Source organism: Calliopsis andreniformis, chromosome 9 (genome assembly GCF_051401765.1).
Source record: "Calliopsis andreniformis isolate RMS-2024a chromosome 9, iyCalAndr_principal, whole genome shotgun sequence".
Classification (NCBI taxonomy): Eukaryota; Metazoa; Arthropoda; class Insecta; order Hymenoptera; family Andrenidae; genus Calliopsis; species Calliopsis andreniformis.
The window spans coordinates 14,427,074-14,445,801 of record NC_135070.1 but is presented as its reverse complement, the minus strand read 5'-3'; the positions used below and the strand labels follow the sequence as shown (position 1 = coordinate 14,445,801).

General features: G+C 38.1%; 6 protein-coding genes across 10 annotated transcripts; 3 read left to right on the top strand and 3 right to left on the bottom strand.

Moving 5' to 3' along the window:
- The first annotated feature begins 1,061 nt into the window (after positions 1–1,061).
- LOC143183418 (uncharacterized) lies at positions 1,062–4,168 on the top strand. The gene is made up of 7 exons (XM_076384938.1): positions 1,062–1,112; positions 1,161–1,294; positions 1,337–1,383; positions 1,414–1,515; positions 1,566–1,751; positions 2,315–2,702; positions 2,765–4,168. The coding sequence occupies exons 1-7, from the start codon at positions 1,062–1,064 to the stop codon at positions 2,793–2,795; spliced, it is 939 nt and encodes a 312-aa protein (XP_076241053.1). The 3' UTR covers positions 2,796–4,168.
- A 1,961-nt stretch (positions 4,169–6,129) lies between these two features.
- On the top strand, positions 6,130–9,941 carry LOC143183416 (uncharacterized). The gene is made up of 12 exons (XM_076384937.1): positions 6,130–6,287; positions 6,394–6,524; positions 6,606–6,740; positions 6,847–7,011; positions 7,085–7,173; positions 7,331–7,508; positions 7,566–7,788; positions 7,855–8,007; positions 8,254–8,408; positions 8,485–8,720; positions 9,124–9,352; positions 9,480–9,941. Exons 1-12 carry the CDS (start codon positions 6,130–6,132, stop codon positions 9,734–9,736), a joined length of 2,109 nt encoding a protein of 702 aa, XP_076241052.1. The 3' UTR covers positions 9,737–9,941.
- Positions 9,942–9,944: 3 nt separating this feature from the next.
- On the bottom strand, positions 9,945–11,808 carry LOC143183805 (uncharacterized). Its single transcript, XM_076385535.1, has 6 exons — positions 11,625–11,808; positions 11,010–11,244; positions 10,806–10,843; positions 10,682–10,735; positions 10,259–10,349; positions 9,945–10,187 (listed from the first exon to the last, which is right to left on the bottom strand). Exons 2-6 carry the CDS (start codon positions 11,056–11,058, stop codon positions 10,138–10,140), a joined length of 282 nt encoding a protein of 93 aa, XP_076241650.1. The 5' UTR covers positions 11,059–11,244; positions 11,625–11,808; the 3' UTR covers positions 9,945–10,137.
- Positions 11,809–12,131: 323 nt separating this feature from the next.
- LOC143183804 (uncharacterized) lies at positions 12,132–13,652 on the bottom strand. The gene is made up of 5 exons (XM_076385534.1): positions 13,496–13,652; positions 13,370–13,407; positions 13,073–13,288; positions 12,409–12,499; positions 12,132–12,335 (listed from the first exon to the last, which is right to left on the bottom strand). Exons 1-5 carry the CDS (start codon positions 13,518–13,520, stop codon positions 12,280–12,282), a joined length of 426 nt encoding a protein of 141 aa, XP_076241649.1. The 5' UTR covers positions 13,521–13,652; the 3' UTR covers positions 12,132–12,279.
- A 1,651-nt stretch (positions 13,653–15,303) lies between these two features.
- Prel (preli-like) lies at positions 15,304–17,221 on the bottom strand. Of its 4 annotated transcripts, none has more exons than XM_076386010.1 (5): positions 17,078–17,221; positions 16,220–16,433; positions 15,921–16,134; positions 15,592–15,840; positions 15,304–15,512 (listed from the first exon to the last, which is right to left on the bottom strand). In XM_076386010.1, the coding sequence occupies exons 2-5, from the start codon at positions 16,309–16,311 to the stop codon at positions 15,357–15,359; spliced, it is 711 nt and encodes a 236-aa protein (XP_076242125.1). In that variant the 5' UTR covers positions 16,312–16,433; positions 17,078–17,221; the 3' UTR covers positions 15,304–15,356. The 4 variants fall into 4 exon arrangements, with proteins under 4 accessions (XP_076242125.1, XP_076242128.1, XP_076242126.1 ...); XM_076386013.1 differs by having other exon boundaries at positions 17,081–17,216; XM_076386011.1 differs by lacking the exon at positions 17,078–17,221 and adding an exon at positions 16,732–16,870.
- Positions 16,885–18,702, top strand: LOC143184058 (RWD domain-containing protein 1). Of its 2 annotated transcripts, none has more exons than XM_076386009.1 (4): positions 16,885–16,945; positions 17,881–18,230; positions 18,293–18,479; positions 18,564–18,702. In XM_076386009.1, exons 1-4 carry the CDS (start codon positions 16,888–16,890, stop codon positions 18,677–18,679), a joined length of 711 nt encoding a protein of 236 aa, XP_076242124.1. In that variant the 5' UTR covers positions 16,885–16,887; the 3' UTR covers positions 18,680–18,702. The 2 variants fall into 2 exon arrangements, with proteins under 2 accessions (XP_076242124.1, XP_076242123.1); XM_076386008.1 differs by lacking the exon at positions 16,885–16,945 and adding an exon at positions 17,592–17,766.
- The last annotated feature ends 26 nt before the right edge of the window (positions 18,703–18,728 follow it).

The window sequence follows — 18,728 nt, the reverse complement described above, 5'->3', positions numbered from 1 at the left end:
GAATGAGAAAATAAAAAACAACTCTAGAAACTAGTGAAAGCAGTAATGAGCTTTAAACAACTTACGCAACATAAACTTATCAATGTAAATGTATTTATAAGTTAAAATAGTTTATGTAAAAAATAACTTTTTAGAATTTTCCACGTCCCACCTTGGTAACAGCGAATTAATCACTGTTCCACAATTAACTGTCCAACAAATGGTCAATAAATTTCTGCATTGATCCCTCACCATTCGTTTCAATGTGTTCCTCCGAGGCGTGGAAAAGTATAATGCAAGTATTATTGAAGTAGTCATGGACGCCTTTGATCAGCCCCTGGTAGATATACAGTGGCCTTATCAGCACAGACTCGTCGTCTATTGAATCCGTGGTACCACTTCCGGTAGCCAAGAGCAGCAAAAAGAGAACTTTGTAACGCTTCCACTGCCCCATTTCTTAATTCTCAATTCCTGGAGACAAGAGAAAAGACAAAGCCTAGACCGATTTTCCTTCGATTCTCAACGCGATCAGAGCTCTGCCACGCCAGAACTTGTTAACGAACGTCACGCGACTAACTATGGGAAACGAGCCACCAATCTCCCTTGACTATCGATGCACTACTGAATCGTTAATCACTGATCGCGAAATCGCAGAATCGTGCGAGCAAATATTACACGACACACCCAGCTTTCACGGCTGGGCCGAATCAGATGAAACAGTTGGATAATCTCTATATTTCGTGATGGTTGCGTGGCCTACGTCACAACCAAGGGCTTGTGGAATATCGATCACGATGAGTTTATCTGAAGAATTCTAGCAGCCACATCTAAAAGAAGCTCCTTCGATGAATAACCGAGTCTCCTTAAATTTTCCATGTTTTTTCCTCTTGGCGAACGTTCGTGACGAATTACGTCGCGTGCATAAAAAGGGAACTTCAGTTTTCCCTCAATGTTTGCTCTAGTCTACAAATACGGCTATAATTTCCTCTGCTCACAGTGGGACCGGAAGTTGACTCTGGTTGATCGATCTCGCTGTTCGTGGAGAAGAATCGGCCTTCCCTGATAAATAATGCACATTGTCCATGCAAGAGACAGTTCTCGCTTTTTCCTGTAACGAGTTTGGCAAACTGCTAGTGGAGGACAGCGAAAACTGACGGCAATTTGAAAATGACGACATATAGATTGATTTAGCGTGTTTGTTAAGCAGTTTGGAGGCGAAAGCGAAGAAAAAAGTATTGGCAAAGATCTTTATCTTTCAGTTGGTTAATAGTAATCAGTGTTACACTACTTTCGTATCTCTTTTCGATAGCGCAGTGCAATTGTGAAGTTGAAAATGGACAAAATTTACAAATTACAGGAAATTTAAACATATTTCCCTTTTTATGAATAGTTATAGAGGCAATGGTATAATTACTATGCAGTTATGAGAAACAGAAGCGATAGGCGCCAAATGTAAGCTTAAGAATGATTATTCTTCGGTTTGCTGCGTCGTATACAAACATGGTCGGAAATTAGCATCGATAACACTGCTTAGGCGTAATGGCAGCAGGGAACGGGGTGTTGAGGAAAATATCAAAATTGCTCAGCTGCCCAGACAACTACAAAAACAGTTACTTCGTCTTTTCGTGACTGTTTTCCTTCCACAGTTGAACAGGCATTTTGCTGTGAAAAGTGTTGCTCGATGAACATTCACAAGATCTTATTCTTGACGACGGTCCTCTATGGACTATGCAATTGCCAGAACACATCTTCAGCCACCACTGTGACCCCAGGTACATTTTCCGAATCAAAAATGGGATAAATTAAATCATTTTATTAACTAACTATTTTAAATAAATGATGTTATCCATGTTTCGTATTCATTTAGTATTCTTATAACAAATAAACTTCGTACTTCAACTAGACAAGAGCTTTTGACTCATCTTAATAATATACTTTATCTCTTTCAAAATTACTTTGAAAATTGTTAATGGAAATATTAAGGAGTAATTCTCAATGCCAAAATAAGAGGATAATAAAAAATGAATACTGCTTAAATGTCTCTCATTTGAGGACTTACTCTACTGCTGGGAGAAAGTAGTCAGGCGAGACGTAGCGACACCAGTAGAATAAGTCTCCAAGTCAGACACACTTCACGCGCGGTACAATACTTTCTTGAACGACACTTAATAACTCGACAAAAGAATCTTCAAACACAATTTCCTCATATTTTGACAAGTAGAATCACCTCTTCAAATTTGTGACACTTGTTGCCGAGATTCTGCCACGAGGAAAGTCAAAAATTCTGTTTCGCTCAAATAGACAAATACAATCCAAATCTCAATCTCCTTATCAGGTGACAGCGATGAAAACATCAGGCTTTCCGCAGAAGTGGGCATCCCATCGCTGCAAAGGTTAATCAACCAGATACAGGAGCTTATACCTGAGAACTTACTTGACAGAATACCAACGTCAGAAATCAGATCGGTGTTAAACGCAGTGTACAACCAGCTACAAAATCTGCAATCCGGCGGGAATTCGATAGTCAGATCGTTAATATTTAGACTTCAGGTGCTGATAACTTACTTGAGGGATGGTATTGAATCCCTAGTCCATACGATAGATGGGTTTATACCAAGAGGTCGCCTGCAAATATCCGTCGGCAGGCAACGAAGATCGTTAATCACAGCTCCGATAAACTGGATGCGGAACTTCCTGAATCTCATCATAGAGTTGATACAGAGGCAAGTTCAGTTATGCTCGTCGCTGGCATTTCGAATGATTTGGCATTTTATGATGGATCTAGGTCTGCCTTGGCTGCACAGAATCTTCTATGATCTTCAGAAATTGAAGATATTACCGCCGTACATAAGTGTGATGATCGACGGATTCGACATGTTTTATGAGATACTAAGAATTATGGGATACATTCACGGTGGGTAAGAAAATGAGGAGGATTAGATCTATGTGACTTAGAAGAATCTTTAAGTTGTTAAGGATAAGTAAGATCTCGGAGAGTGTTTGAAATCTTCCTCGAAAATAAAATATTACTGTTGTTATAAAATATGTAGTATTATTGCCACTGCTTGCTGTGAGTTCACGACATGGTGTGAGCGAGAAGGTTGAAATAATTTATTCAAATAATTAGTTAATCAAAAAAGTGCTGAAAGAGCTTCTGGAGCCAGTTTATGGATTGATAATCCCTTCATTGTTGAATGTGGAAACTAAAAAAATAGTATAGGAAGCATAGTAAGAATATGTTTTAGTAGGTTTAATTTATAATATTTGATGTAATTGCTTAAGCAACTCCAGGCGTGGAACAGATTAAGTATTATAGGGGAATCTATTATGATAAGGACACCATTGTCTAAATGCCTTATGTAAGATGGAAGAACAATGAGAGAAATCAACCAGCTTTCAGTGTCGTTTCTTTCATAATGATGCGGGCATGGAATTCATCTCAGGATTCTCGTCATTTTGTGAAAGCCATGTGGGTTACTTGTCTGTGCAACCCTTGTCCTCTGTCGAAATATAAAGAACGAGTCGAAGAAGAACATAATAGTTAAATTATGGTGAGAGATACTACGTATAGTGATACATTTATTTTTTTATTATCTGGAAAAAGCAGCTCAAAGGAATCGTGTGCAATAGCTATATAACAAATACTTACGAAACCACAGTATATCTTAATAGTCATTAGCTTTACACAGTACGCGTGAAACAAGCCAATTGATCAACCTTCGACTCTGAACTATCCTCGTTCAATTTGCATTCTAAGTTAACGCTGACTAATACTACTATCTCTACCTGAGCGTCACTCAACCATCACTTTGATTAATTACTCTAGTCACCTCTGAGTATCTCTTCCCAAACCTCAGACTAAATTTCTCAAAGCCGTCAGTCATCCAAACCAAGGACAGTAGAATGTCCATTAGTACCTCCATTATCAAAGTCTCAATTATGCGCATATTCGTTGCAACAAACATGTTTCACAGCACCGACAATAAAATTGAGGTAGATCATCGACTGACACTTGAACTATATGACATAATCTACTTCAGTAGTCTACTCAAACCAACAAACTTAATTTTCAGGAGTACGTTTCAACTCTAAGTCCTAAGTTAAGCCAGTAAATCAAAATTCTGTTATACACACAGAATCCTACAAACATGTACCTCTAATTTACGAAATATAAATTATTGAACCCAATCTCGAAAACTCTACGTTCATCAACCTTCCTCTAACCCAAAGTTCGACAACTCAACCTGCTTCGAAGCAATTCGAACCGCCAGCTAAACAGGCTGGCGCGAAATCGCGATTACGTAAGTCGAAGGTCGCCTCCTATCGAGCCACAAACCGTGTCATCGCGTTGTCAGTCGCTCGGTTCTCCGTGCAAATGCTTTTCGGATCGTGCAGATGAAAATCGAGTCGATCGAAGTCTCACGGGCGATCGAGCCTGATCTCCGAAACGCGTGACGAGCGGAAATAGCCGAGGCGGGATAAGGATCGACGCGTCGCGACGCATCGTCGCGCGAATCGCCGTGTCAGCGCGTCACAGTTTCGCGAGCACCAGCCAAGCCTTTGTCGCTGACAGTAAGCGTCCGTGCACGCGCATTTGCGACCTATCGTTATTAGCGTTCTGCATTCTTCTGACTTGAAAAATCCCAGGGAAAAATCGGCTAAATGAATTTTCGTCTAAAGATCTCTCGATTCTCTTTGAAGCAATCCTTTTCTGCCTCTCTGGAAGATAGGACTGGAGAGAAAACAAAGAGAAACGGGCGCAAAATTCATGGGGGACGTGTTTATGCGCTCGCACGTTGCACCATACAGCGATTATTCGTGGACCATCGTAAATAGGCGCGCGCGCTCGTTCCCATTCGGTTTTTCACGAGGATGCAGGTGAACGCTGAGTTCTGCCCACATTTCGCGACGCGTCAGTTGCTCGCGAATTCGCAACTCGTACGCTATTCTACTGTGATCTGCGTGGCCTGTTCGTTGGTACTCGCGATCCTCTCCTTCCTGTGCTAGTAGGTTTAATTTTAATATTCTGATAGAGGTAGATTCTAGTCTGAGAGATCTACCTTGGAAGTGTCTTAAACCTGAGTTCAGTAGTAAGACCTCATAGCCAAAGCGAATTCATACCTCTATCTACTTATTAAATTAGCATCTATAATTCAGCTCGAATTACTTCACCCAGAGCACACCCTCTGCCTCAAATTTCTTCGTCCTTCAATTCAAACTTTCCTGTCGAAGAAAACACCGACCGCTCAGGAACTTCCTTTTCCCAACTCCTTATCGCTTTTCTTCCTTATCTCGCGGCCTTGCGCGTTTTCCTTCGCCACACGCAAAACTGGCTATTAAAAAAAACTCGAAAAAGAGGCAGTGGGGAGACCGTTTAGAGAAGAAGAAAAAAGGCTGTGAATAATTCAACATACTCCGCTGTGAAAATAATCGTTTCGGTGTCCCAGCGTTTTATCATCCTCAATTCTTGATTCTTCTGTTGAATAAAAGAGTAGTGAAGCGTGGTCTCGAAATTTTCGGATGGCAGCGGTTTCCTTTGATTTCGCGGCGTTACGTGCAGCGTCGTTACGTAATAGAGCTGGTGCACCGACGTCGGCGTCGTGAGCGTGCAGCGGCAGGACCAGCGACTAGCACGGAAATCCTTGGCACAGTCTCGGCGCCGACCGGAAGCCAGCCATCGAACATGTCCGCAGCCGCGCTCGCCGTGGCGATCTCGATCTGCGGCTTCGTTGCGGCAACAGGTAGGTTTCGTAGATCGATAGAGCGATTTTGAAGTGGGTCGTGCGGTGGAGAGAAGGGAGGATTTCAATGAATGGGTAGAACAAAAGATTCAATTATTGATACTTTGAGGATCGACTCTGATATTGCATAATTTATTCGACCAAAAGTAGACAGGAACTTAAGTGTTGTAATTTTAGTGGACAATTTGCTGCACCTCTATGCAAATTATGTAGATTATTAAAATGTATTTCAAATTACATACTCGAATATTCTGCATATTCGACATTCCTGGAAACTAGGAAATTACTGTAATGTCATATTTGAAGCTACTTTTTTTCACTTAGAGTATGTACTTCGGTATGTAGATTATTACCTTGTTTATCACTATGCGTTCATGACTCAGTCTGTTATGTGTAAAATTATAATGCAATGACCAAATTAGGTAATACTTTTTCAGGACAAGGGTTGAATTGCTCAGATACTGGCTGGGAGAAGCTGAACGGTGTCAGACCGGAAGTGATCACTTCTCAAACTATTTTATACAGCGCTGTGAACTCGAAGGGCATAACAAGACCCTGCTTCGAAAAGTGAGCGAGTAACTGAACACTAATAAAGGAAACGATAATTCTGAAACAGACATAAATAGCTGTATATCAAAAAAGGCAAGAGTATTTCATTTTAAATTCATTTCAGATGTGAACTGATGAATTGCACAGCGTTCATAGTCGATGTCAGCAGAAGCATCTGCTACAGCGTCCAAATGGAGGACAACGAGCTGGTACCGGAAGCGAACTCCACCTTCTATCAACAGATCTGTATAAAAGGTAACGATATCATAAATCTCAGGATGTAGAATGACGACTGTACATTTATTGATGGTATCAAACGTAATTTGACTCAAACAGTGCCTCCCAGTTGTGGACGAGAGAGACTTTGGCAAGTAGAGAGAAACGTTGGAGCAGTGTTCATCGATTCTGCGGCTTTCAACTTACAACAATCGATTACAAAGAATCAGTGTTATGAGAAATGCATAGAGACTGGTAAGCAACTTTATTAAGTAGCTTAAAGTTATTAAAATAAGAATTTTTAACTAAATATTCAGCAATAGTGTATAAAAAAGGGGATATATTATTGGCTTGAGTGCAGGAAAGAGCTGTGAATCGGCACAGTTTCGTACAACCAAACCCCTTTCGATAAAGAATGCTGTGGGCAAGTGTTCTCTATCGTTGTTCGAGCGAGGAGTTAGACCTCAGGCTTATAGAGCTTCCATGTACAGGGACGAGTACCTTCGAGACCAGTGTCGAAACGTGTGTGAGTGAAATGGAAGTTAGTCTGGGATTAGAATTTACTCAAGGAAATAATTATTCGATGTTTTGCTCTTTAGCGAAACAAGAGTACTGTTCTTATGCAGAGTACCAGAACGCTTCGTTACCGTACTCGGACATTGCGTTGGGCAATCTGAATGAGACAGAGGTGAGAGGAAATTCGAGATTGGGAGGATGTTATGAAAGTAGAAGGGTTTTGTAGATAAAATTAGTCTAAAGAAATACTAGTAAAAGCTTTAGAAATCTTCAATTGATCAAGCTTCCACGATTCCACAGAATTAATCTACTCTATTAATTCTATCCAGTGTGAGAGAAGATGCGATCTCAGCATAGATGGCTTCATCTGTCGAGCGTACACCTTCGACAACTCCACAGGCGTTCCAAACTGCTTACTACACGCTGAAGACACAATCGGCCTAGGTGTCAGCTCCCTAATCACCATAAAAAACGTAATCTACAGGGAACGAGAACCCTGCTTGGATCGTAAGTACTAAGATTCTCCAATATTCCCCAAAATACCTCAAAGCTTCTACTTTTCAGTGAAGGTTCGTTGCAACGAGACAAGAATGATCATCGAGCTCAAGACCAGGGACCCCTTCTTCGGTCGTATGTACGTGAATGGATACTCAGAGAGATGCGGCGTTCAAGGACATGGCACCACCTGGACAGTGCTGACCTTACCAATACCCCGAATAGAGAGGCTTCATGAAGGTGTGCTCCAGTGTGGTCTGAATCCCGCCTACTCTGTTGATAATAGAAATCGGTAAGGAACTTGAGTACAGTTTCTGAGACGCGCTGGTTCAAAGACGAAGAAAACGATCGATCACAGGACGCTGCCGCTGGTATGGACCACGATCCTGGTGCAGTTCAACCCTATAGTTCAACGACTGGGAGATCAGGCGATCAGAGTTGGCTGCTCGTTGAACGATTTAGCGCAGAAGAACATCACTGTCGAGTCGAGTTTCAACTTCCTTGATCCGAAGTGAGTGAGTGTTATTTTATGTATAGAGATGTCTTTTACAAATTCTGCAAATTTAACAATTTTTAAATATTTAAATTTTTAAATTTTTAAATTTTTTAATTTTTAAATATTTAAATTTTTAAATTTTTAAATTTTCAAACTTTCAAATTTCAAAATGTTGAATCTTTAAACTTGTTTAAAAGATACTTTTTCTCGGGTGTCCTATTCTGATTACACGATATCCTCGCTCGAATTCCATGCGTTTAGCGCAGGAGTCCCGCCGATATCATCCACTATCGTGAACGCCTCGTCTGAAGTACCAACAGTCACTATGAAAATCCTGGACGAGAACATGAAGGACGCAGTAGTTACACATTTAGGACAAAAGCTCACGCTGAAGATCCAAATGTCCCCAGCTAACGGTGAGCTTTCATATGCCTAAAATTTGTTTCTTTAATTCCCTCTGCTGTCTTTTTACGTCACATTCATGGTTCGAAGGTCCCTACCACATCGAAGCAGGACATTTAGTGGCTAGCAGCAGTAAAGGCGAGGCCTCGTACCTTCTTTTGGACGAAGTAGGTTGCCCCACAGACCCAGCGACCTTCCCTCCATTGAGGAAGGATCCTAAAGATGACCGATCCCTGATCTCCACTTTCACTGCCTTCAAATTCCCTGACAGTCAGGTGGTTAGGTTCAACGTACTGGTTCGGTTCTGTCTGGACAAGTGTACTCCGGTGAGTCAGTCGATTTGTCATCCTCTAGAGTCTAGATAGTTTTCTTTCCTCTTCCTTGGTTATTAATCGTAGAAGGTGACTTCAACGAGTGGTAGAAGCTGTAACTCTTCCATGAGGATACATATATCTGTGGTTACAAGGTAAAATGACGTAAGTCACGTATCTGTATGTGTCTTATAAATATGCATCATATTAAATTCTGGCTTTTCTAAGGAATAAGTTTTTTGAATCGATTTAGACCAAAAATAAAAATTCCATCTGATTGTCTGCTATTAAATTACAAAACTCAAATTTAGTGAATATGTGACTTGTCTCATTTTATCTTATTGCCATATGTATACGTAAAAATTTACATAATAAAGTAGAGGATCGTCCAAATCTGTCGAGATCACTGTGATTACAGACTGTCTGCAATGGTGGTCAAGTTTCCTACGGAAGAAGGAGACGATCGAGCGATCCCCAGAGCTCTGAATCCTACAGTGCAGAGGTGACGCAGATGTCTTTAAATGAAGCTCCTGAGGAATTTCCTCTGCAGCTTTCCATAATTGTTCAAAGTGCTGTAGTGTCCACAGCAGATCGATTGTTGTCAAGAGAGAACTCGTTTCCCGATACTGTGCTAATTAGTGGTAAAAGTAAGTGTCTTTGCCCAATGCATATACTAACAGGAATGTTCGTTAACTTTCAAAAATTTTAGATTACGAAAAAAATAGCAACGAACATATAGCATGAAAATACTAAGCTCTTTTTATTTTTTCCTAGACTCCTTGGATAGTCTCTTCTGCGTGGATGCGAGTCTAGCTTTAGGTCTACTGATTTTCTGGCTGATAGTACAAATTTTGCTGATAGTAGGCTGTCTACTGGCGGTCGCACAGTACAGAAAAACAGCTATACGAGCGGAAGAGGATAGAGCCAATGTGCTAGTGAGACATTTGTATGGTATTCACGGCGGAAACTTGGATATCGCGCGTAGAGTCAGGTGGGCTGACCATAACGTTTCCTCCTCATCCCTTGGCTAACCACCGACGACCTATTCCCCTTACAAGTTTTTATCCTACAGAGGCTCACTCAGCATAGCATCATATTTTAACTTTCCCCGAGTTTTTTCAGACACTGTATGTATCTAATTGAAGGCGTAAATCTTCTTGTATTAGAATAGTTTATTGGTTTATAAGAAAAAATACTTAAACACAAGTTACAGGATCTGTGAAAAGAAACACAGATACGTTTGCTGCCATTCAAAACATTTATTTTATTATAGAATAAAATAATAAATAAGCACTTAGTGTTCAATTATATGTACTAAAAAAGGAAAAAAATTAGCAAAAATATAATATATGGATACAATTAATTAATCTTGCGTTAAGTCAATTGCACTTGTAGATCAATTTAGTGTAGTCCTCAACCAAGCTTCCGACAATTATTCTGATGTATTGGTACTGCAACGTTCATAGTATTTTATTTTGACGTCTGTAAACAGAAATGCATAGATAATTGCATTTTTCTAAATTACTTTAAAAAAAAAGTAATTGTTATCATACCTATACCACATCGTTGTGCACAAGCTATCGCTTCAGGATTTATGTACTCAACGTTATCTGTTCCGCACAATGGTTCATACTCAGTACTTGTCTAAAAATAATATTAATTTTCTGTAAGAACACACGTGAATTTTTCGGGCATTCTGTCTTGTATCACCGTACGTGAACTTTGACCTCGTTTGATAAACTTGACCCCTTAAATATTTTAAATGTGCATACAGTGAATCAGTAACAAAAAGTACAGCTGTCAAGAAAAATCTGATCAATATTTTGCAAAATTAAAAACCGAAGTCACGATCGTGATTTCTTTACTGTTGATCTTTTGCCAGATAAATTTATCAAACAAGATAAATTAAGGAATTTTAAAAGGTCAAACGTGATTTCTGGGGATCAAATAGGCAAGTCGAATATCATTTTAATTACCGGACAATTTTCTATGCACTCTTTGAACGTTCCAGGTCTACTGGTTGCAGAATCCTTTGAAGGAAACAAATTATGATTAATGCAACTGATACATGACACGCATAGAACAAACACAATCTTGTACCTGAGCAAACGTCAGAAAATTTCCATTCCACGTAGCGACTGCAATCAAATGATTCAGAGATGATCTATTAACTTCTTCCATTTACAGATTAATTAAGTAGTCTCAAAAAATAATTCTGACATATTTCTTAGTCTTCAAGTTTGTTTTAGTTGTCAGTAGTGCTTAATTGATTTATAATTTTTGATAGGAGGATTAAGTACTTACATAATGCTACGCAGAGGATTAATATTTTGAGCTTCTTTTCTTCCTCCATTTCTTTATTTCTTTTTGTATATTTTCGAATGACACTCAACAATAATTAGCAGCTTTTAGTTTAAGGCAAGACTACTCGTTTAAAAGTGACTTCAATAAAAAATACTTCCAAGAAATGCAATAAAGTGGTTTTACTCGAAGTCATATATATTCACACACAAGTCATTTTTATTCTCGTTATGCAGAACTAAACAAAAAAGATAAGTGAGTTAAAATATCGCACCAATTAGCAGAAGGATACGTTATATTGCGAAAAATATAGGATGTTATAAAAAATATGGGACATTTTTAGAAGAGACCTTTTGTAAATGTCATATATAAAGCATTTCTAATAAATGTCAAAATAACATAATAAGTTCTCAATCATTTTTTTTTATCTTTGTTATGTCATTAGTAAGTACATAGAAAAAATGAAATACACAATGTGTAAACTGTAGGCATTGCAAAAATTTATATTCTTAATAGTTATTGAACCTTGAAGATAAAGCTATTTTTTTACTTTTACCTAATTGCACTGTCTATAAATGAATTTAAATAAATCCATAAATTTAAATGAAATCTAATTACTAGTAAATCCAAACACTCGGTCATCGACCTAAGTTGACCTCTCTGCCGTCATCCAGTTGGGATTTTCTGTACAAAGTCAATATGCTAATCACCCATCTGAGTGGAATTCGCGGAAAGTTGAAAATGACACGATGAGTTAAACAAGTTGACCACAAGCTTCCTCGTTCTTGGCCGATCATCGACTACCTATTCCCCTTATCTATATTCAAATAATTATACATATTTTAGTTTAATCCTACTTACGCACTTACTTATACTTCTAAGGTTGTTAAGAACAACAATAAGGACAAGTGGAAGGTCAAATAAAAAGTCATGTTCATTGTTTTCATATGAAATTCGTATTGCTGGTAAATGAGCACGTAACGCATGAACATGATTATGTGTATATACGATAAAAGAAATTTGAAAAGAGCACCTCTGATGAATAGACGTCTAGAATATGAATCTTTCACATATTATATAATATTTTTATATCTGAGATCTCCACGAGAGATTTACCAGAAGGAATAACATTAAATCACTTGTATTTATTTAATTCTCCCACAAGAAATTCACTATATTTCTTCCGTTGAATGCAATTTCACTCTAAGAGATCTTTTCAATCAAGTTGCCTCTGCACACCGATTTTATCAAGCTGTGACAAGTAGAGGAAGAATTATCTCCCGCTGGATTTGGTAACTGTGCATGGTCCATAGTATCCTATCGAGACGTCTGTGAACGAGAATATTTATAAGTAATCGCAATTGTTGAAAAATTTCTCTGAAAATCCCAATCGTTTTCTTACCTCTACCACACTGGACTGCGCAAGTCATCTGTCCAGGACTATCATAAACAACACCGTCTGTTCCACAAATTGGATTATATTCGGGGGTTTTCTGTAACATTCAAACGTGCATCCATTATTTTAATTCTGCTGTCAAATATCTCTGCCCATGCAAACTCTGACATCACTTATTAAAATTGATCAGTGTAAACTGTTGACTCTGTATCGAAAAACCGGTATGATAATCGCGAGACGATTCACGTCCTTGCATACTATGTGCACATTAAAGTCGAGTCTTCTGCATGTTCGTAGAATGTAAAAATACGGTAGATGTACAGTACTTCTTCGTGATAAATTCATGATTCACTATTAACTATTTTATAGCAAGGACACTCTTCTGAGGTCAGTTTATTTAATGGTAGCTCGCGTTGATCTCCTCAAAAATATGAGTGACAGTACATGCAAGAAAAGCTTGTTGATTTCGAAACACGGTGAATACTGCACCGAGCTTATTATAAAGAAATACTGTAATTCATTTTGAGTAATAATGTATCTTTGAAGATCGAAGATTATAGAAGAAATTGGAAAAGTGTTCTCAGGTTCAGACATATAAGATCAACATATTCTGAGGAATGCAGAAATTGTAAAATAAAAGGAATTCTTACGAGACTCAAAGGACACTCACTGGACACATTCGAATGCATTGATCCTGTGTAGCAGCCGGTGTAGGAGCCGGTGCAGGACTAGTAGTGGTAGTCGTTGTCCTTGAAGTAGTACTAGGAGCGTTACTCGTCATGGTGTTTCTGTCTTGAACGCTTCCTCCGCTAGGTCTGTCTACTGGTCCATCGAAGGTGAATCCATCCAATTCGGTATATTCGTCAAACCCAGAAGGGATACCACTCTTTGATTGAAACAAAAGTGAAGATAAATAATAATTTCTAAAACTGATGCAAATCTATATAGATTGAGGAAAATTTCGTACCTGAGGAAACGTCAGCACGCTTCCACTCAAGGCGACCACTGTGATCAGATACAGATAAGATCCATTAGCACTTTATTAGACATTCTTATAACATATACAAATGTTTCCCTTTATGGGCATACTCACCGAAAGCTACGTGAAAAATCCACATCGTGTGATATTCTTTCTCTGATTGTGAGATTGATCGATCAAGATCGCGGATCTACTGAATGAGAAGGTTCATCCGCGTTTGCTTTTATAGCCAAGCGCAACCAGTCACGCGAGAATGACCGCCTCCGAAATCCCCGTCGCGGAGGAACGCGAGCAGACTGGATCTCCGTCTTGAATCTTTCTCAATGACATGAAAACAAATCGACATATATGTAAGTGTGCAAACAATTACTCACTCGCGCGTACTCGCTGTATCACGCATGGAAATCCCGCTTTTCTGGGAAGCGGGGAATCAAGGCCATAAATATACTGGAAAGTATAGTAATGATGGAATTAAAAAAATAACGTCAAAATAATTATTTTTAACGGTTTTTTATTTTTTATTAGAGTAGAAATTTTACAAAGCTCTCGTCTCTCATCATGGAATGAAGATGTTGCTATGCTAGGCATGATAAATATAGAAAAATAGAAGATTAAGCATTGGAGTCAATGAAAAGAAAATTTTCATTAAGTATGTAGTGTTAGGAACAGAAAAATTAAAAATAATCGAGTGGCGCAACTGCATCGACAGCGCTATTAACAATCTAGAATCTACTTAGTTGCTGCAACTGTAGCATGACTAAAATTAAACCTAATACTAAAAATAGCTCATCTGGGCTACAATATATAGTTTGTGGGAAAGGACAAGGAGAGATTACATAAATCTTTTAAAGTTGTAACAGTAGGGTACTAAAAAGAAAAGTCGGAAAAAGTTTAGAAAGTTCGCGATCAAAGTAGCATAAAATATTCGTGTCAAGGAAAGAACTTGAACTGAAAAAGAAAAACACGATCTATTATTTTTAGACGCGCGTATATTTGTATATATTCTAATACAGAATTCTTTCTCTCTCTCTTTCGCTCTCTTTTTTTCTCTACCTACGTGAACAGTATTGCACAATTCACGGACGTCAGCTAAACCTGGACGTTTATCATTATATTACAATTACTCGCAACGTAGATTAGGTCTACTCTTTGTAACTACAATTTATACAAATTTCTAGGTAAATATGTACAGGCACACCGGGGACAGCTGATTCATGCGGATTTGGATGCATGTAAAATTTGGATTTCACAATTGTCGTTTGTGTGCGGAGGGTACATCGAGAGATGTGTCGTGTCGGCGCGTCTATTTCCACAATCGAAGTGAAGAATACATAATTAACACGTTCCTCGACAAAATCGATTATACCATCCGTTCGAGCCAGCTCGCTCCAAGAATCACGAACTGTTTGACTGAACTGAATTCGTTTCAACTTTCATGACAAATCACAATTAGCTGTTTCTTCGAATATCCTAAAAGATGACATACCTCCGTCGTTCGTCTCTCTATTCTATTTAATCGAATAAATGCGAACGCGGGAGCGTAAACACGAAACGAAACGCTTCTGGGTGCTACAGAATGTTTGCTTCGAGACCATGGAAAGGTACATACAAATAATTTATATTGATGTACAAAAAAAAAAAAATTAAAGAAAAAAGACAATCTTATGCTTTAAAACATCAAGTAAAAAGATATATTACATCTCTTAACGATTAGAACTCGGTTGGCAGTTAAAAAGGAATGATAACATTGTGACGTGTAGCATAGAACTATCGTTAGCGGTGCTATTTACGCGGTAATTTTTTCCGATTTTTATATTACTGAAGGTTAAGTAGGTGTTCGACTTTATAAATTTCTCCACGACTTCTCTATATCCATACAATTGATCGATCACGCCCCGAAACTGCGATCCTTTGATGCGTATCTTATTCACAAAATGAACACTTCTGATCTACACGCCAACGGCGTCATCGACGGCTACTGCGGTTGACATGCCACGTACAACGGTCCAGCCTTTTTCTTCGCCAAATCAGTCGCTTTCTTTGCAGCGTCCTTCATCTTCTCTGCCTTGCCCTGCAATGAGTGCTGGAAGTCTTCAGCCAAAGTAGATCTTGCTCCTGCTCCTTCTTCAAGCTAAAAGAAAAAGAGATGCCAGTAAGTCAATGTACTATATAATGTGTATAATAATTTTGCGATACTGCGAGTTACTTACTAGATGAGCGAAGCCCATTTGAGCAAGCGATGGATTCATATACTGTGCTGTATGGGGGAACATATGTGCAAGAACGTAGTTGAAACCAGTGTACATCAAAACGCAATTCTTCTTAAATCTGTCCAATCCAAATGCTTGAATTGCTCTGCTAAATCCAAAGATTTGACTGTCAATCAACGCTGACCTTTTGGCTACTGTCCAGTTGGGATTTTCTGGAGAAACTTTGTAGACAACTTTCTCAACGATACTCTATGAAAATACAACAGATATAAATTCCATTGTTTCTTAAGGTGTAAAGATTTTTAAAGATTACTTTTATAGTAAGTTACCATAACTTTGGTGCAGCCTAAATTTCTTGTGTATGTTGTTAAGGTCTTTGTTTTAGGATCTACAATGCTTTCTTCCACAATCTTAACAACATTTTTAGTAATGAATCTTTCTCCCCACTTGGGTACTCTGTTAGTTTTTGTCAGTAGCCGTGTGGTATACAACATGCCATTTTTCACTTCCCTTGACACAGTGTCCTCCGTAAGAACATGAGAACTAAAAAAAGAATTCACACGTTATTCACTCACATTGATACTAATCAAAAGCAACTTTTTGCAAATAGTTTATACTTGCAACATGCCTGTTAGGATTTGGGTATCTCTGCCAAAACCCTTGGGCAACTTGGGTCCAGTTAAACTGGAAAATTATACTGTTCTCATAATGTTTGACCATTCTTACAACCAATATTTGTCCTATCCAAGGAACAGAGTTACTGCAATACACAGATTCTCTCTGGGGGTATAGGATTGACCATAAATGAACGTTGTTCACTTAATTCAGTCTGTGCACTTGATCTGAAACAAAGTAAAAAGATAGTTAAAAAATGATTCCCACTTCGTTATTAAATTAAATATGCATATTCCTGTTATTAAATACGAGAATATTCCTTTATATACGAATATATATCTGCAATTACACACAGTGTGTACATAGTTCACACAATGAACATGCCCGTATGAGTTGTACAGTACATACATTTTGACTAAATAGAAAACCCTGCAACTTATTCATGAATGAGACAGAGCACATTTCAAACTAAAAATCACCGACAAGGTCGTAATGATTTCTCGCGACGAGGAATACCGCACGTACATGGTCTCTTGTTCAGAAAATATTACAAATTACATAACCCTGGCCCGCATTCGATGGCTCCGAACCGCAACCAAACTGAAACTACTCAATTCTAAAGCACAAATCGCGTCTGTTGGAACTCATATCGATTCTAAGTCACGATAAGCTCCCAAAGGAATGACAATCAAAATGTATTTATCAGAGAAATTTATCAGAAAATTCACTGTTCGATCACGTAAGTCTCGTTAAGAGCACAACAGAGAAACCACTCTCGGCGATGAAATAGTCGAATTTTTGGTGTTGTAAACACGTGTAGATACTGTTTAAGAAACTAGTAATTATAACTTTGTGAAAATTTGAAACTAACCACGGATCACAGCATGCTTCACTACACGTATCTGTAGTTATACAAAGGTGTTCATACACACGTTTAACGTGATATACACGATCCTACGTAAATCACGTCTTCTTCGGACCGAGTTACAAATTAGCTGTATTGCTGTATATTAGACATCACCATAAACGAAGTAGAGCATAGATTCATTATTGTATTCAAATAGGTGCCGCATATTGGAACACCTCGTGAGCTTCTGTGATTATTTTTGGAACACGCTGAAGCATCGACGAGGTATAGGACAGACTTGTCACTCAATTATCATTACCATTTTCCTGTCGTATCCGATGTTATCGATTCAGTCTACTATAAGATTTCAGCGCTAAGAACGGCAGGAATTAAAGTTAGAATATATTTTATAATGATCATAAAAATTTCATGATTATTCAGGATTTTTTGATTGATTTCTAGAGTCGTAGAGAATCAGTTTCCAAAAATCTATTGGACGATAGATCTACTGATATATTTAGTTTCTGGTACAGTGCTGCTCGCCGCTACTGTCATGCTCGTAACATGATTTCTCGTAATTCCTTTGAAATTACTAATTAAATAAGTAGCGTGAATAGCTTCTAACAAATTAGTTTTTAACACCATGGATTACAAAGACGAACAATACAATGAAATTGAGGCTTTAGAGTCGATCTACTGCGGAGAATTGGAAAGTACGCAATGCCGCATAACCTATGAATTTGTTTTTACTGCAGTAGCACGCGAGTGCATTTCATAAATAATTATGTTTAAATGATTAAGACCTTATAAGCAGAAATTCCTTATAGTTTTAGCTACGGAACCATTTTACACGTTTGTCATACCTGTTAAGACAGAAGAATATGAGCCAGAGACTGGAAATGGTCTTAGTTGTCGTTTAGAATTTACATATACTGCAAAGTATCCAGATGAACCACTGATTATATCGATAGAGGAACATGAGAACTTCGAAGAAGGAAGCGATGAGAAGCTGAAGGACCATTTAATGGAACAGATGAATGAAAACCTTGGTATGGTTATGGTATTTACTCTAGTTAGTACAGCTCAAGAATGGCTCAATGTACAGTGGGACAGAATAAAATTAAGGAGAGAAGAATTTGCAGCGAAAAAACAGAAAGAAGAAGAAGAAGCAGAAAGGGTAAGACAAACGTAATATTCAAGTTTATGAAATTATCATTAAAGTTATTTTTATTACTTTAGAAAAAGTTTGAAGGAACACGAGTTACAGTAGAAACATTCTTATGTTGGAAAGAAAAATTTGATGACGAAATGGGATACACAAAACGAAGAGAAACTGCTGAACGTGAAGGAAAAAAATTAACTGGCAAAGAATTGTTTATGACTGACAAAACATTAGACCAATCTGACCTCAAATTTTTGGATGATGGTATTATCCTAAAGTACTTTGCTGAAATTCAATTTTAGGCAGAGTAGAATTAAATTGTAATAATATTGTTATTTGAATTTTTAGGGGATGTTGTTAAAGTTGATGAAAGCCTATTTCAGAATCTTGATGATTTGGAATTGGATGATGATGATGATGATGATCCTGATTATGAACCAAATGTTTCTGATGATAGTGCCTAAAATAAATATACATTCTATGCTACTATTCCTAAGATGATCCCAGGATTCT